The 18,680-nt window shown below is 43.8% G+C and overlaps 1 protein-coding gene across 3 annotated transcripts in view; it reads right to left on the bottom strand.

Annotated features, from left to right (window-relative positions):
* Positions 1-18,680, bottom strand: part of SRFBP1 (serum response factor binding protein 1) — a 133,956-nt gene that overhangs the window by 4,695 nt on the left and 110,581 nt on the right. For all 3 annotated transcript variants that reach the window (XM_077817370.1, XM_077817371.1, XM_077817369.1), the window contains one exon: positions 311-392. In XM_077817370.1, coding sequence (XP_077673496.1) covers positions 311-392 — 82 coding nt within the window. The remainder of the gene's footprint in view (positions 1-310; positions 393-18,680) is intronic.

Raw genomic sequence — 18,680 nt, 5'->3', positions numbered from 1 at the left:
CAACATATTCAGGCTATAATAAGCCAGTTTATTATTGACAATGACATATTCATTATTTATATATATATTCATATTCATTTATATTCTTTTTATTAAAAATTCAGTTCCTTACAGAATACAGGACGCTTCAGTGTTCAGAAATTAACTGTAAAACGTTTACAATTCATCTGTGCGGTTACGACAAACATCCCTATTTGAGACAGAGTAATTATATTACCTCTTCCACAACACCATTTTTAAGGGATAGAACAAGATAATGTTCAAATTCCTGTATTTGTTTGTGCACAAGATGAGACTGTCTATTTCATACCTTTAATATCAGCAATTTTTGTCTTCAACAGTGGGTGTGTTGCTAGTCTAGCAGTCGCTCTGTCAGCTGCAGAGGAATTTGGCTGTATAAAAAAATGAAAAATAAATAAGAAATGTTGTATGGTGATAAGGTGGTTGTGTAGATTTTCCTGATCCATACTATAAGACACACTAGTGACAGTGTATAGCCCTCCCAGCCCACTAAAAAACAAAAACTCCAAGACAATGAAAGTTGAAATGTTACCAGGCCTGCACACCTCACATTTGTCTTAAATTAAAATCTCACGTCATCCCAAGGAGCATGAAAGAATTTGACTATGGGGCTACCGATAAGAACATTACAAATATGCACCATTGCAATTGCCCTATTATTAACTATGAGTGATATTGTGATGTTTATGTTTAAGAACAGATTGTCTGCACATCTTCCAGGCTTGAACAACACACTACAATTTTACATTCACTGCATATTTGCTATATTGGTCTACAATAATTCAAAAAAGGCGGAAGAGGACTGTATACACAAGGCCACCTCCTCTTGGCTGGAGGGGTAATAACTTAAGTCAGATAATATTGTTCATCTTTTTTTCATAGAGCTCTAGAGACTAAATTTTGAAGTCATTACTATTATTTCCAATAGAGCTCACAAAGTATTAGATGCTTTCCAAACATGAGACAACATTGCTCCTTGTCTCCAAGGACTTTCCAGTCTAAAAGGCAAACGGATGAAGGGGTAGAGGAGAAATGTACAAAGCTAAGTAAGGTAGTCAAAGTAGCAAATAGCCACATCTTAGTAGCACAGTTTGAAAAACACAACACACTTGTGTTTTTTTAAATAGACGTTATAAAAAAGCTGTGGATAAATAGGAATAAGCAACCACCTGACTTCTTGTAGGAGTTACAGTAGAAGTTAACTTTCAGGAAGTATCTGAACATGAAGAAGGTAGTAACCTTGTGGACCAGCTCAAAGAGGGCATTCCATTTGCATGGGGTGGTTTGGATAAAGGAATAGAGATATTTGTGAGAGAAGCAGGTGGAATGAGGCATCAAGGCTGGCATTAGTACAGCAGAGGAGATAAGGGAAGATGGATAAAGAGATGGGTGGATAAGTGTTAAGTGCAAAGTTATACAGGGTCTTGAAGGCAAAGGTAAGCTTAAATTTGATGCAGCTGAGCAGAGAAAGCCATTGGAGGGATTTAAAGAGCAGGTTAACATGGTCAGATTGAAAGGCAAGGATGATATTGGGGTTTGTGTTTTTGTATGAAGAAATAAGGGAGAGGACAATTTGGGTGTCATGGAGGCAAAAGGAGGAATTTAAAATAATTAGGGTAAAAGTACTATGGGATGGTGTTTCTTTCCTCTCCTAGCCTTGTGATTTTCAGTTCCTAGTTCTTTGTATGTTGAAAGACAACAGGCAGTTATTAGAAAGATTGTTCTTCAGTCACGACATTGTCCTCACTTTACTGCAAAGTTCTTAATAAGCAAAACTGATTGGGAAGGCATATCAGATCCAGGATGGATTTTGTGGGGTGAAGTGGAAAGAGACACCAAACCCAGTACTGCTAATAGCCCTGTGTTCATCACCTGGAATGCGGGAGACCCAAGTTCAAGTTCCTACTGTGCCTGGTTTGGAAGTGAGTGCCCTAAATGTCAAGCTATTGGCAACACTAGGGGTATGTCTACACTACGAAATTAGGTCGAATTTATAGAAGTCGGTTTTTTAGAAATCGTTTTTATATATTCGAGTGTGTGTGTCCTCACAGAAAATGCTCTAAGTGCATTAACTCGGCAGAGTGCTTCCACAGTACCAAGGCTAGAATTGACTTCCAGAGTGTTGCATTGTGGGTAGCTATCCCACAGTTCCCGCAGTCTCCGCTGCCCATTGGAATTCTGGGTTGAGATCCCAATGCCTGATGGGACTAAAACATTGTCGCAGGTGGTTCTGGGTACATATCGTCAGGCCCCCGTTCCCTCCCCCCCTCCGTGAAAGCAAGGGCAGACAATCGTTTCACGCCTTTTTTCCTGAGTTACCTGTGCAGACTCCATACCATGGCAAGCATGTCTCCTGGGTGCTAGCAGACATGGTACTGCATTGCTACACAGCAGCAGCAAGCCATTGCCTTGTGGCAGCAGACGGTACAGTACGACTGGTAGCAGTCATCGTCATGTCCGAGGTGCTCCTGGCCATATCGGCCAGGAGCGCCTGGGCAGACATGTGCACAAGGACTAAATTTGGAGTGACTTGACTAGGTCATTCTCTTTAGTCCTGCAGTCAGTCCTGTTGAACCATCTTATGGTGAGCAGGCAGGCGATACGGATTTCTAGCAGTCCTACTGTACCATCTTCTGCCAGGCAGGCAAGAGATGAGGATGGCTAGAAGTCCTACTGCACCGTCTTCTGCCGAACAGCCATGAGATGTGGATGGCTTGCAGTCCTTCTGCACCGTCTGCTGCCAGCCAAAGATGTAAAAGATAGATGGAGTGGATCAAAACAAGAAATAAACCAGATTTGTTTTGTACTTCCCCCCCTCCCCCGTCTAGGGGACTCATTCCTCTAGGTCACACTGCAGTCACTCACAGAGAAGGTGCAGCGAGGTAAATCTAGCCATGTATCAATCAGAGGCCAGACCAACCTGCTTGTTCCAATAAGAACAATTACTTAGGTGCACCATTTCTTATTGGAACCCTCCGTGAAGTCCTGCCTGAAATACTCCTTGATGTAAAGCCACCCCCTTTGTTGATTTTAATTCCCTGTAAGCCAACCCTGTAAGCCATGTCGTCAGTCGCCCCTCCCTCCGTCAGAGCAACGGCAGACAATCGTTCCGCGCCTTTTTTCTGTGCGGACGCCATAACAAGGCAAGCATGGAGGCCGCTCAGCTCACTTTGGCAATTAGGAGCACATTAAACACCACACGCATTATCCAGCAGTATATGCAGCACCAAAACCTGGCAGAGCGATACCGGGAGAGAAGGCGACGTCAGCGCGGTCACATGAGTGATCAGGACATGGACACAGATTTCTCTGAAAGTATGGGCCCTGCCAATGCATGCATCATGGTGCTAATGGGGCAGGTTCATGCTGTGGAACGCCGATTCTGGGCTCGGGAAACAAGCACAGACTGGTGGGACCGCATAGTGTTGCGGGTCTGGGACGATTCCCAGTGGCTGCGAAACTTTTGCATGCGTAAGGGCACTTTCATGGAACTTTGTGACTTGCTTTCCCCTGCCCTGAAGCGCATGAATACCAAGATGAGAGCAGCCCTCACAGTTGAGAAGCGAGTGGCAATAGCCCTGTGGAAACTTGCAATGCCAGGCAGCTACTGGTCAGTTGGGAATCAATTTGGAGTGGGCAAATCTACTGTGGGGGCTGCTGTGATGCAAGTAGCCCACGCAATCAAAGATCTGCTGATATCAAGGGTAGTGACCCTGGGAAATGTGCAGGTCATAGTGGATGGCTTTGCTGCAATGGGATTCCCTAACTGTGGTGGGGCCATAGATGGAACCCATATCCCTATCTTGGCACCAGAGCACCAAGCCGGCGAGTACATAAACCGCAAGGGGTACTTTTCAATAGTGCTGCAAGCTCTGGTGGATCACAAGGGACGTTTCACCAACATCAACGTGGGATGGCTGGGAAAGGTACATGACGCTCGCATCTTCAGGAACTCTGGTCTGTTTCAAAAGCTGCAGGAAGGGACTTTATTCCCAGACCAGAAAATAACTGTTGGGGATGTTGAAATGCCTGTATGTATCCTTGGGGACCCAGCCTACCCCTTAATGCCATGGCTCATGAAGCCGTACACAGGCAGCCTGGACAGTAGTCAGGAGCTGTTCAACTACAGCTGAGCAAGTGCAGAATGGTGGTAGAATGTGCATTTGGACGTTTAAAGGCGCGCTGGCGCAGTTTACTGACTCGCTTAGACCTCAGCGAAACCAATATTCCCACTGTTATTACTGCTTGCTGTGTGCTCCACAATATCTATGAGAGTAAGGGGGAGGCGGGGTGGGATTTTATGGCGGAGTGGGAGGTTGAGGCAAATCTCCTGGCTGCTGGTTACATGCAGCCAGACACCAGGGCAGTTAGAAGAGCACAGGAGGGCGCGGTACGCATCAGAGAAGCTTTGAAAACCAGTTTCATGACTGGCCAGGCTACGGTGTGAAAGTTCTCTTTGTTTCTCCTTGATGAAACCCCCCGACCCTTGGTTCACTCTACTTCCCTGTAAGCTAACCACCCTCCCTTCCTCCCTTCGATCACCGCTTGCAGAGGCAATAAAGTCATTATTGCTTCACATTCATGCGTTCTTTATTCATTCATCACACAAATAGGGGGATGACTACCAAGGTAGCCCAGGAGGGGTGGTGGAGGAGGAGGGAAGGAAAATGCCACACAGCACTTTAAAAGTTTACAGCTTTAAAATTTATTGAATGCCAGCCTTCTGTGTTTTGGGCAATCCTCTTTAGTGGAGTGGCTAGTTGGACGGAGGCCCCCCACCGCGTTCTTGGGCATCTGGGTGTGGAGGCTATGGAACTTGGAGAGGAGGGCGGTTGGTTACAGGGGGACTGTAGTGGCAGTCTATGCTCCAGCTGCCTTTGCTGCAGCTCAATCATACACTGGAGCATACTGGTTTGATCCTCCAGCAGCCTCAGCATTGAATCCTGCCTCCTCTCATCACGCTGCCGCCACATTTGAGCTTCAGCCCTGTCTTCAACCCGCCACTTACTCTCTTCAGCCCGCCACCCCTCCTCCCGGTTATTTTGTGCTTTCCTGCACTCTGACATTATTTGCCTCCACGCATTTGTCTGTGCTCTGTCAGTGTGGGAGGACAGCATGAGCTCAGAGAACGAGTGCGTTTTTTTTTCTTTCTAATCTTTACTAGCCTCTGGGAAGGAGAAGATCCTGTGATCATTGAAACACATGCAGCTGGTGGAGAAAAAAAAAGGGACAGCGGTATTTAAAAAGACACATTTTATAAAACAGTGGCTACTCTCTTTCAGGGTAAGCCTTGCTGTTAACATTACATAGATAGCACATGTGCTTTCGTTACAAGGTCGCATTTTGCCTCCCCCCACCGCGTGGCTATCCTCTCAACCCTCCCCCCTCCCCGTGGCTAACAGCAGGGAACATTTCCTTTCAGCCACAGGCAAACAGCCCAGCAGGAACGGGCACCTCTGAGTGTCCCCTGAAGAAAAGCACCCTATTTCAACCAGGTGACCATGAATGATATCTCACTCTCCTGAGGATAACACAGAGAGATAAAGAACGGATGTTGTTTGAACGCCAGCAAACATACACTGCAGTGCGTTGTTGTACAATGATTCCCAAGTACGTGCTGCTGGCCTGGAGTGGTAAAGTGTCCTACCATGGAGGACGCAATAAGGCTGCCCTCCCCAGAAACCTTTTGCAAAGGCTTTGGGAGTACATCCAGGAGAGCCGCGAATGCCAGGGCAAATTAATCCTTTCACATGCTTGCTTTTAAACCATGTATAGTATTCTGAAAGGTACACTCACCGGAGGTCCCTTCTCCGCCTGCCGGGTCCAGGAGGCAGCCTTGGGTGGGTTCGGGGGGTACTGGCTCCAGGTCCAGGGTGAGAAACAGTTTCTGGCTGTCGGGAAAACCGGTTTCTCCGCTTGCTTGCTGTGAGCTATCTACAACCTCATCATCATCTTCTTCGTCCCCAAAACCTGTTTTCGTGTTGCCTCCATCTCCACTGAAGGAGTCAAACAACACGGCTGGGGTACTGGTGGCTGAACCCCCTAAAATGGCATGCAACTCATCATAGAAGCGGCATGTTTGGGGCTCTGACCCAGAGCGGCTGTTCGCCTCTCTAGTTTTCTGGTAGGCTTGCCTCAGCTCCTTCAGTTTCACACGGCACTGCTTCGGATCCCTGTTATGGCCTCTGTCCTTCATGCCCTGGGAGATTTTGACAAAGGTTTTGGCATTTCGAAAACTGGAACGGAGTTCTGATAGCACGGATTCCTCTCCCCATACAGCGATCAGATCCTGTACCTCCCGTTCAGTTCATGCTGGAGCTCTTTTGTGATTCTGGGACTCCATCATGGTCACCTCTGCTGATGAGCTCTGCATGGTCACCTGCAGCTTGCCACGCTGGCCAAACAGGAAATGAGATTCAAAAGTTCGCGGTTCTTTTCCTGTCTACCTGGCCAGGGCATCTGAGTTGAGAGTGCTGTCCAGAGCGGTCACAACGGAGCACTCTGGGATAGCTCCCGGAGGCCAATACCGTCGAATTGTGTCCACAGTACCCCAAATTCGACTCGGTAAGGCCGATTTAAGCGCTAATCCACTTGTCTGGGGTGGAGTAAGGAAATCGATTTTAAGAGCCCTTTAAGTTGAAATAAAGGGCTTCATCATGTGGACGGGTGCAAGTTTACATCAATTTAATGCTGCTAAATTCGACCTAAAGTCCTAGTGTAGACCAGGGCCGGGTGGGTTTCTCCCCCACATTCCATATCAGAATAAAAAAAAAATTTCAAACTCTCCAACTTCTTTGGAAACAAATGTTTTCTGGCCAGCCCTAGGGAAAAAGTTACAAAATAGTGAGGGAAACTCAACATCTTAGCAGAAGACCATACTGTTTAGGTCATATTTCTTGTTTGAGGAGATGATTTTCTGGGCTTGCCAGCAATTTTCCTTCTCCCCAAGTCCCCCATATCGCAGAAATCTTTCCTCAGGTCAAGGAGGGCTTGGAAAATGTTCCCTTTGCAGACAGTCTGCGATGCTCTGAACATTGGCCAGAGGAGATGGTCCAAGAGACATACATGTTCCATCTCCAATGGGCCTCAGCTGGCTTACTCGCAGGCTGGTTTGGCCTAGAGAACTAGAAGCCAAAATCTAGATCCCATGTGACAACAGTTGTATTCTGCTCCCAGACTACTGGGACAGCCTGCTCACACTGCTGAAGATCAAAAGGTATTTTCTTTGGAGATTTTTCTATAGCTGGAAAATGTATTTTTGAACTTAATTAATATACTTTCCCCCTCAGACGCTTCCTGTGGGTTTAGAAAGTGTATACCATAAAGTTCACAAAGCAGCAGTAGCTTCTGTGCAACATCTGGTGTTCTTTAATTCAAGTATTTATGGAAAAGGGTTTAAGTTTATTTGCCAGTTTATATGGAATACTCACATTTTTCTTATAGAAAAATACTTGCAAACACTATCTACATTAGGAGATAGCAGCCATAAACATACAATGTGACATTCTTATCCTTAAACACTTCCTATTTCTGGACTTTTTGGCATATCCAAGCTTATGGAAAAACAAATTGAACATAAGTGTTTTATAGTACGAAAAACACTGACAGAAAATCTAATTTAGAAGGAAAAATGTTAAATCTACCCACAGAGGAAAAACACAACACTAAATTTGATTATTTATGAAAATGCTGGAATGGTAAATATTTATTTGTATGAACCATACTATTTCTTGTACCACTTTTCACTAATGTGTGTCTTTCATGCAAAAGTCTCAGTATTTTCAAAAGTAGACATTATCCCCATTTTACAGACTGAGAAACTGAAGTACAGATTAGCCTCAGTGACTTACCTGAAGTCATAAAGCAAGTTTCTGGCATGCAACAATAAAATCCGGTTTTCCTGGCTCTCTATCAAGAAGCTTAAACTTACAAAACCTAATATTTACTTAGATGTGCATAAACAGAAATTTTATTTTTTTGGCATTTCTATAGTTGTCTTCTATCCAATATATAATATGTCAAACTAAAAACAATGCTAAAAGAATATAAAAGTTGCAATGCAAAACTCAAACTATCAGGAAATGCTTAAGGCTGCATGAACAATCATATCTCTATCTTCTTGTACATATGCATTTATGACAATACCTAACTGCATCACCACATATTATTTCCATAGGATCCTCCTCCCTCATTCAGCATCCAGTCTGGGAGGTGAAAAGTGAATAAAGCAGTCAAGTAATATATTTACTGTTCAGTGACTGGCTCCTTCTGTACTCTACATCCAACCTGGGCAGTCATGAGATGCCAACATTGTCTGGCTATATGGAAAGAAGACAGGAGATATGGGATATAGGTCTAATCATGCAGCAAACTTTATTATTATCAGATGCCTGGGACTATCCAGCAGATAAAAAGTGTACAGTGCAGGTAATCCCATGTTTATTCCATAATTAACCAGGGGGATTTTACCAGCTCCCCCATTTTTCCCACTCATGTCCCTCCAGCAAATCCATTGCTGGGACCTTACCATCCACCCCATCCTCACAGGAGGGTTAAGGTTGGCTCCCTGCCCTACCAATCATAGGAGTCCCCAACTGCCCCCTGTTCACTCCTTTACCAAACAACTTTTTTTAAGTCCTTTCCCAAGCCATTTATCCGGTCACTGTATACTTTTCCTATGGAATACCTGCACTGAACATTTGCCACAAAGAGGCAAAAACCATTAGCTTGGCTGCTCCTCCCCAAACTCGGTAAGATTCCCAGACCTCACCTAATGTCCTCTTTTAGATCAGTCAAAAACGTGACAGCACCTAAGTCTGAGCGGTGAACCCCATCCTCCCGAAACAACTCTGGTGATCCATATACTATGCCAGGATGTGAAATTACTGCCCCCTTATTCACATACTTCCTGGCCTTGTCCACCCTGGGGGGCTAATTGCTCCCTGCCAGACCCTGTGCTGAAGCATAACTGACCATGCAAAGTTAACTCCTGGAAAAATTTCAAGGATCAGCCTCAAGTCTCTCCTTGTTCTGAGCATTAGTTTCACCCTTTTAAGCATTCCCAAATTGTTTCCCACAATGTGTACCACAATTATATCTGGTGGCCGGTGATGGGCCCACACAACATACATCAGCGGTATCAGCTGATCCCATAACATGCCCCTCTTTGGACACCAATGTGTACTGCTTCACCACAGAAGCCCAGCTGCGAACCCTCGAGCAACTTGGATGTGTGCCTATGTGCCCAAAGGACAATACTGTGCCTGCAGATCCACACTGCTTCGTGCAAAAGGGAGGGGTAAGGCACAGGGCTGTCCCTTTGCAATCCCTCATTCCCGGGGGATGAGTCAGCAACCTCGCTGACCCTTTGCAGCAGTTTTCCATCTCCCCTTTCCCCCAAGCCATAAAGCATAGTTCCCTTGTTCGGCCAGCCAGTCAAATACCCCTCCGCTTAAAGGTGCAGGGCGGTCATTTTAACAAGGGGCTCCTTCAAAACTTTTTGGCTCACTAATGGCACATCTACACTGGCAAAGTTACAGCACCAGCAGTTACAGCGTCGCTCAGAAAGCGCATAAGGAAAACCCCTGTTGTGTGTTCACACTGACAGCTGCCTGTGCAATTGCATGTTCACACTTGCTGTACTATTTTGAGTGGTGCACTCTGGGCAGTTATCCCACAAGAGCACCACTTTCTCTTTTGACAGTAAGACTTATGAGAAGGCGGAGGGGGTCGTGGGGCATCCTGAGTCTAGTCCCAATGCCCCGTGATGCATTGCTTCGCATCCCAGCAAACCCTGGGCTTCATCTGCATTTGGTGCCATCTTTCAACAGTTTGTGTACTGTGCGCGCTGCCTCTTTCAGGCTGCAGGAATGGATCCCGAACTGCTGACGGGTATGCTGCTCGCTCTGATCAACGTATCACGAGTGGCAGTGGAGTTATTCCTTAAACTACAAAGGCAAGAGTAGTGCGACGTTGATCTAGCCATGCATAGGAGCTATGACACGAGATTGCTTGTGACTTTCAGGGAGGTGCTGACCACAGTGGAACACCATTTCTGGGCTCGGGAAACAAGCACTGAGTGGTGGGATCAAATCATGATGCACACCTGGGATGACTAGCAGTGGCTGCAGAATTTTCGGATGAGGAAAGCCACATTCATGAGACTGTGTGATGAGCTCGCCCCAGCCCTGCGGCACAAGGACATGAGAATGAGAGCTGCCCTGTTATTGGAGAAGTGTGTGGCAACTGCACTATAGAAGCTGGCTACTCCAGACTGCTACCGATCGGTCACTAACCAGTTCAGAGTGGGAAAGTAGACCGTTGGACACATGTTGATGGAAGTGTCCAGGGTCATTAATTGCAAAGGGTATTTCTCAATGGTTCTCCAGGCACTTGTGGACGTTGCACGGACATTTACACAGGCTGGTCCAAAAAGGTGCATGACGCACGTATTTCGGAACACTGGCCTGTTCAAGAAGCTGCAAGCAGGGACTTTCTTTCCAGACCAGAATCACAGTAGGTGAAGTCGAAATGCCCATTGTGACCCTTGGAGACCCTGCCTACCCATTAATGCTGTGGCTTATGAAGCCGTACATGGGGCAAGCTGACAGCAACAAGGAGCGGTTCAACAACAGGCTGAACAAGTGCAGAATGACTGGAGCGTGCATTTGGCCATTTAAAAACCCACTGGTGATGCCTGTATAGGAAGCTGGACATGGCCGATGACAATATTCCTATGCTTATAGCCGCGTGCTGTACGGTCCATAATATTTGTGAAAGGAAGGAATCGTCTGTTAACAACTACCATGTCTAGTTAAGCTCCACAAGTGACATTTTATGCTAGTTATACAAGCTAATTTTCAGACTTGCAAACTATATGTTGTGCGGAACCAAGAACACCAGCATTGGCTCCAAGTTCTGAGCTGGGGATGGGGAAGTAGGCAATGGAAGAGAGAGAAGTGGATTGCAGCAGCTGCAGGATTCCCACTCAGTTGACCCAGCCTCCTCAGCTCTTTATGCAATACTGGAGCAGCTGCCAAGGGTCAGGGGTGGTCTGGAGTGTAGGGACTACATGGAGTGACTTTCATAAGCTTTTAGCAGCACTGTAGGTGAGACGTTCCACTTGCAGCAGCTGCCTGAGTGAGCAAACAAGTCAGCATGAGCATCAGTAAATGTCAACAGAGATGACCCTAGCATTTTTGAGTAGACTTATGAAATGTTTTCAGCTGTAGCTGACATCTATCCATAGGGGTTCTGGAACAATTTATATAGTGGGGGTGTTGATGATGGAAACCAGGCATTTGGTGTTTCTTATTACTACTTCAAGCCAGGAGGTGTGGCAGCACTCCCAGCACCCATAGTTCCAGCACTACTGTCTGTCCACTGTGATCACACTGGCCTAAGGATTTTTTGGAGGGTTAGCAACCTGATACTTCTCAGTAAAACCCAAACTTCACTGAACCATTTCACATAAGAAGTCAATACATGCAGGAAATCTTACGGTCCCCTTTGGTTTCTGTCAGTTACCATTTTCAAGGGAATCTTTGTAAGGGAAAAGCCTAGAGCAGCGGTTCTCAAACTGACTGGCATCAATGCTGTTGACTCTTCTTTTTTGGTGGAGTCTGGCACCCAGGTGCAGGCTTGAATATCCAACTTTCTGAGCACAGTTGAAGAGTAAGCGCGTTGCCCTGTTCTATATGCGTGGCCTGAGACCAAGGCTAACCACTTTCACACATCCCGTGCATTTAGCCCTGTTCCTCTTATAAAGTGAAGTATATCCCAAAAATGTTGAGGCTGTGCAACCTGTCCTCCAATTATACTACATCCACACCTGTCTCCTTTTTCTCCCATCAAAAATGAATGAGTATACTTGAATATGTAAATGAGTTTCTATCATGGTTTCTCACCCCCTTCTTTCAACAAGCATAGATGATGAAACTAGGGGTGCTGCTGCACACCTTGGCTTGACAAGGATTCCATTATATACAGGGATTACAGTTTAGTTCAATGGCTCTGAGCACCCCCACCATAAAAATTGTTCCAGCAACCATGTCAACAAGAGGATTTTCCAAGACGTATTCCCCTCTCTTCTTCCAAGAGGATTTTCAAGGATGTATCCCCTTTCCTCTTCCAAGAGGATTTTCAAAGACCTAACTTTACTTCCCATCAGAATTTTGCAAATGGTTTTCATGTGAAAAAGTGCCTTTTATAGAGGTTTTCTTTGCAGGATTTGATGTAAAAAATATTCACTGTACCAACATTTTCACAATAAAGGGAAAATTCAGAGACATGAAATTGCCTGGAATGAATTCAGAGTTTTTTTCCTTAAAATTTTGAAAAAAAAAAAACAACCCCAAACCCTCTTCCCCATACTTTTAATTGGATTTATATTAGTTGACCTGGTAGTATTAAGACAACATAATATATTGAACCTCTATAATTAATGTCTTCTATGAGACCTCAAAGCACTTTACAAACCTTAATAGCTTTAGAATACAACAAATGGTCAGTGTAGTTCCATTGGATTAATCTGGCAAAATTAATTTATCTGCCCAACAACTCTGTGAGCTCGGCAATTATTTTTTAGAGTGGGAAACAGTCATAGAAAGATTAAGTGATCTATGACAGAGCTTGGAATAAAAATCAGATCTCTCAAGTGCAAGTTCTGTGGTGATCTACAAGCCATTATTATTCTCAACTTCATCTTTTTGTCCATAAAATCAACACTACAACTGGTATTATAGTGGGAAACCACAGCAAAGAGTTCTAGGACAGGGCATGCACATAATCTGAGTTACCTACCCATACACAGAGTTTATGCTTCCAGGCCTAAATTGACACAGCAGTCATGTTGATTGGTATTTTATGTTGTTTTTCACGTGGAAAAATTCCCCACTCGAAACTAGGTGGGTACTATACTCTTCCTATTTGACTTTACACACAGCACTGCTAGGTTCCTATCAATAAATTCAGTAACATATTAGAAAAAGCATTAGTATATTACATATTGTAAGAATTCATATAGAAGAGGAAGACAGCAGTGGTATTTGTTCATCAGGATTACATATTTGTACAATTCTTTGAAAAGTTAAAAAACTATGTCATTGCTAAATATTTTTACTCTTTGGTTTTTGCTGTGCTGAACAAAACTTGGCAAAAAACAGGAGCAGAGGAGATGCTAGTACTTAAAAAAACAGGCAATCCATAAAAATAAGGAGATTAACAGTGATTGTGCTGCATCAACACAACATGGTCAAATAAGAGGGCTGAGCAAAAGATTGTATGTACAGTGCTTGTAAGTGGATAAGAAACTGTAAAGAATATGTAGAAAAATCTTACTAAAAAGATGTTACAAAACTGGAATGAAATCTTGAGGCATACTATAAACATATAAATAAAAATAATTTCTGAACCATTTCACAGCCGACCTGAGAGCATCACACTGATGCTTCACCTTTTCTGGAGAGCAAATTGTGAAACTGGCCTATCAATACATCAGTAGCTGATCATATAGCACTAAGAAGTGAAAATGGAGAAAAGCCAGGTTAGAGAGAACTAGAGCAGGAAGTTGCTTCTAACAGGGAGTTGGATGTCTAAGCATGATGGGAACTGGCCAAACTCAACAAACTCCAAAAGAAAATTCTGAACCTATTATTGTTCTCACTGTTTCACATTACCACCCACTATTAATGAAGAAGAGAACACAGGCTGAGGGTAGAACAAACTATGCCCCTCAATTTATGTGTTGTAAGCCTATCTGGAGACAGAGTTCTGAAAAAACTTCTAGGAGTTAGCAATAACTTGAATGCATCTTGAGTTCTCTGCAGTTTACCACTGACCATACACCAAAAGCTCTCGGTGGAAGCAGATGGTAGAAATAAATAAGGCAAGTTCTGAGGATGGTGGGGTACGGGGTTAATCTCTATATTAATAAAACTATGCGATCGCCCAAGAAAAGTGGCTGCTTGATCAAAATATTAGTTGAAAAGTTCTGGAATCAAAATCCTCATAGCTAAAGTTTTATTACAAATTTAGGTTGTTGATGGAATGATGAACACAGGGACTCCTGGGGATTTAACCTTCAAGTATTATTAGGCAATTAAGCGGCTCCAAGGCACAAACACAAACCCCAAAAGATAACTCATCAGGTATAGCTTGATAAAACAGTTTATACCCACACAGACTTGTGACATGGTGAAAAAAATCAGTGCTTCTGCAGTTAGACTCAGGGGGAAGAGTTATGTTAATCTCTTGGGCCATGCTACAAATGTGGTGAGGGCTAGTAAGGACACACAGGGATAAATGACCCAGTGGGTATCTGGTACTGTTACAATAAATGTGTCATTTTAAAAGTTGGATGTGCTATTGAAAACAAAAAGATTTCTTGGCATACTACACTCAAAGTCTTCCCACAATTGAAAACAGATTTTCATCATATGTGTTTAACCATTTTTCTGAAAGACGTACCATGGAAATGGAAATTCAGTTCACTGAAAAACTATAAAGCATTTGAGATAAACATATAGATTAACAACTTCTTGGCACTGAAAAGCAGATTTTCCAGCATTATGTTCATTAGGCAATATGTGCATTTAGTAATGATTAACACATGCCAGAACTGCTCAAGCAACATCAAGGTTTCCATACATACCATAGAAGAATTGAAGATTAATTTAAACCCTGCACTCAAAAATCCTATTGTAGGTATTTCAGCATTGGTACATCAGTGATTCTGTATCATACTGGGAGAAGATCTGTTAGATGTCTTCTAGGCTACTGAGGTACTATCCTTAGACCCGGTCTACAGGCAGTTTTACCAGTATAACCATTTCAGTCGTGTGTGTGTGTGTGTTTAGGGTGGGGGTGATTTTTTTTTAAAACTAAAATAGTTAAATTGGTACAGCCCTCTCATGTAAATGCAGATATGCCAGTTTGTGGATGGGCGCTGTCCCAGAGCACCCCCTCATGGTCTGAGGTAGCCCTACGGACGCCATGCTGAGTTCCATCTTAGTTCTTCATAATTTATATTCAGGCCAGAATACTTATAATAATATGCCCCCTTGTGGGGTCTTTAGACTTTCCCAAATACAGACCGTTATAGCCCCTTCAGGACCAACTGTCCTCCTTCTTCATTCAGGAATTGTGCCTGCCCTCCTCCTGGATAACAGCAGGTTTCCTCTTCTAGGCACAAGAGCCCCATAGCCATCGTTCTGGGGCTGTGCGAATATTCAGGTCTGCTGCAGCCTTAAGCCAGCTACTCCCAGCTGTCCCGCTTCGTAGCTCAGTCCTTTCCCCTGCAGGCTGGAAAAGGGCAGCAATCCTTCCACTGCTGATATCTCTCCTGTTATGAAGGAGAAGGCAGCATAGATGCTTCCAATCTTCCCAAGGCTTGTCCCAGTTGGCAGGGAGCCTTGCCCCACCCTGCCCTACAGTTTCCTGGGTCCCAGGCCCTCAAAGAAACAGTGGCCTGGGATTCTCTCCCCCAAATCCCCCCACTCCCAGCACTATCTATTCACCCAGGACCATCTTCCTCTGTCCTAATACCTACCTCTGCCCTTCCCTAGGCCTTTGTCCACTCCAAAAAGTCTCAGGAACCTTAAACGGATACATCCGGGGACAAGAGTAGACTGACCCCTCATCCCTACTATTTTTAAAGGAAACAGTCACACTGCTGCATAGTATAAAGGTGTCTCCACACTTGCATAGCTTAGGTCATGTCTACACTACATCTTAAATGGACATTGGTTAGGTCAATTTACAGCCCCACAGCAATTACTGTAGTATGACTCAGTCATATTCAAATGCAGACATGTATAGTGAGAATTCTCCGTCCATAAATGTAAGGGAGATGAACCTTTGACAGATCACTCATTTCCTTTATTTACAGAACATTTGCATTAAACAAGTCTTAACAAAAAAAAGTTTTCAATAAAACTGAACAAAACCCACTTCCCTCCTCAGACAGATTAAATTTGCTTGATATCTGTGACATCATAGCTCTACAACCTCTTCAGCTGTCCGTATTTTTGGGGGGAAGAGGAGAGTGGGAGGGGTGGAAAAGCAGAACTGACAAAAAAAAAAAAAGAAGTTCCCATGTAAAAACGTGCAGATTTTTTTTTTTTTGCACCTTTTTGTTATCTACAGAGGTGGCTTATAAGGCTCCTTTCCCCCACCAAAGGCCCATACTTATTTCCCCCCCTTTGTGGGTCAACTTAAAAAACAATTACATTCCCTTATGAGTACATCACATATAAAAATCTGAGACCCATCCCCCCGATACAGGGATGAAATCAGCTCCCAGCCGCTAAACATGCAAGCTCAGGATTTCCTCTATCCTTTTCCAGAACTGTCCATGCCATTTTCCCATCATAGAGGGAACAAAAGAATTTAGCATGGAGGAACAAGGAGGGAACATAGTACAATGCATAACTGCTCTTTACCCATCATTCTGTGTATTTCTCTCATTCAGAGCACTCCGGGAAGCATAGGAACGTAAGTGGTTAATCCAATTTGCTGTTATCTATATCTTGGGCAAGGAGACCAGGACTGTAAGGGTTTTGGGGTGGGGGGTGGGGGTTGAGCAGAGGGGAAGGGAGTGGAGGGTTGGTGAACTGGGAGCCAGTAGGCGGGGAGAACGGGTAGATTAAGATTGGATGAGGAGCTGGGGTAGGCTGGGCAAAGAGACTGGGACAGAGAACTAGTGAAGTAGGGGGAGGCGATTTGAGAGGACCCAGGGTGCAGTGTGAGAACTTCCAATGACTGGGCAAAAAGATTGGGACTGAGATTGAAAAATGTGAGGGGGTGGGGAATGGAATGGAATCCTGAAGCCAGGATTGGAGAAAAAGACAGATTAGATGGGGAACTGGAAAGGTAGAATCTGGAGATGAGAGACTAGCACTTACTGGGCAAAGAGACTGGGATTAGGATGAGAAGCCGGCAGGGCCAACCCTACCCATATGCGAAGTACGCAGTTGCGTAGGGCACCAGGAAATTTGGAGCACCAAAATTTCCTGATGCCCTGTGCAGCTCCATGCCTCTTCCCTCTGGCCCGTGCCCCAGCCCTGTCCCTGAAGGGTGCAGCAGGGCTGGGTCTGCACTCACCGGCAGTGGGAAGTTCAGCAGCCCAGCCCCAGCCATGCTGCCGGTGAGTGCTGGAGGGTGTTTCCCTCCATCCCTCAAGCCAACCTCCACGCCCCCCCCCCCCCCCCCGCCAAGGCCTGGGCAGTGGACGCTGGGACTGGGGGCAAGGTACGTGGGAGAGGGGGAAGGGCAGGAAAGAGACAGGGATAGGCTTGAAGGGATGAGGCAGAAGGAATCAAGCTTGGGGGCAATGGGCAGAAAAGTGTCTGTGCCTACTAGCCGACAAATCCCTCCAAAACCAGGAATGGAAGCCAAGATTCATAAAATTCAATTCCTCTGCTGCAGGCAAATATCTGTGAAACCCACTGATGCTCCTCTAGTGTTGGTACATGACTATTATTGGTTACTTTGTTAGCTCAAGTGGTAGAAGTCTGTGAAGATCTAAAAGTTCCAAAACTGCTGATGACTAGTGGGTGATAATATGATTCCAAATTATGGAATTTCTGCTTTTTCAGTTTAATATTTTAGAAGTATAGAATTACATACACACAAATAAATTAAAGGATGAAAGTTACAATGCCAAGCCCTCAAGTTAGGAAATGCCAGAAAAAAGTTCCCTGAATGGTGATAAAAATTGGTTATTTAAAAAAACAAAACAAAACAACACAGACATTTTCAAATTTTAAGCAAATATGGATTTATATTTTAAAAATAAACCTACTTAAAATTAAATATGAAACTCACAACCTATGTAAAAATGATAATCTATTAAAATCATTTAAATTAAATACAAAATATATTAAAGCAGTAAATTTTTGCTGCCAAATTTTAAAGAAAGTCTTGTGCAAGTCCCCCACTGAATTGATTGAAGTCATTTGCCAAGCACCTGGAACCAGAGTTTGCTGAAGAGCTAAACCAGATTTTGACAGCAGCATCCTCTCCTCAAGGTGTAGAGAGAATATTTCTCTCATTTTTGTTTATTCAACTATTTCAGTTCACTGACCAGTTCACTCAAAGTTAAGAAACCAATTGGAAGGTGAAAAATAATGGAATTTGTTTCTTCTTCCAACTTATTAGTTAAAAACTAGGTTTGAGACAATGAGATCTGCTAGTGCTAAAATCTTAAAGGACATGTTAAATGCAAAAGATGTTTTGAGAAAAGTTTTGATTTCCCCCCCATATGGATCTCGCACATTTAAGGTAGTTTTATTCAATAAAAAAATAAAATACTGTTTTGGAGCTTTTAAAATTGATTTTCCATCTAAATACAGCATGACATAAATCACAAGTAAAAAATTAATCTACTAAATAAGAACTGCAGCATTCACCATTTTCTAACTATAAAAAATGTAAAAATTAAGAACATGAATAAATGGAGGTTAACCTATTGAATAGCTCAAATAAATGTATATAGATATAGTGTATCTGTGTGGTTAGCAGAAAGAAGCATCAGATTTAGGGTAAAGGCTATATTTAGTTGCAAATTAACATGTTTTAAGGGGTATGAACCAAAGAGAATCAAAAATTTCTTTACAAAAATAACTAAAGTATAAATGAAAAACATGATTAAAATAAATTTA

This window comes from Eretmochelys imbricata, chromosome 5 (genome assembly GCF_965152235.1).
Source record: "Eretmochelys imbricata isolate rEreImb1 chromosome 5, rEreImb1.hap1, whole genome shotgun sequence".
NCBI classification, from domain to species: domain Eukaryota; kingdom Metazoa; phylum Chordata; order Testudines; family Cheloniidae; genus Eretmochelys; species Eretmochelys imbricata.
Note: the sequence above shows the minus strand (reverse complement) of the source record. Positions and strands in the feature narration are given on the sequence as shown.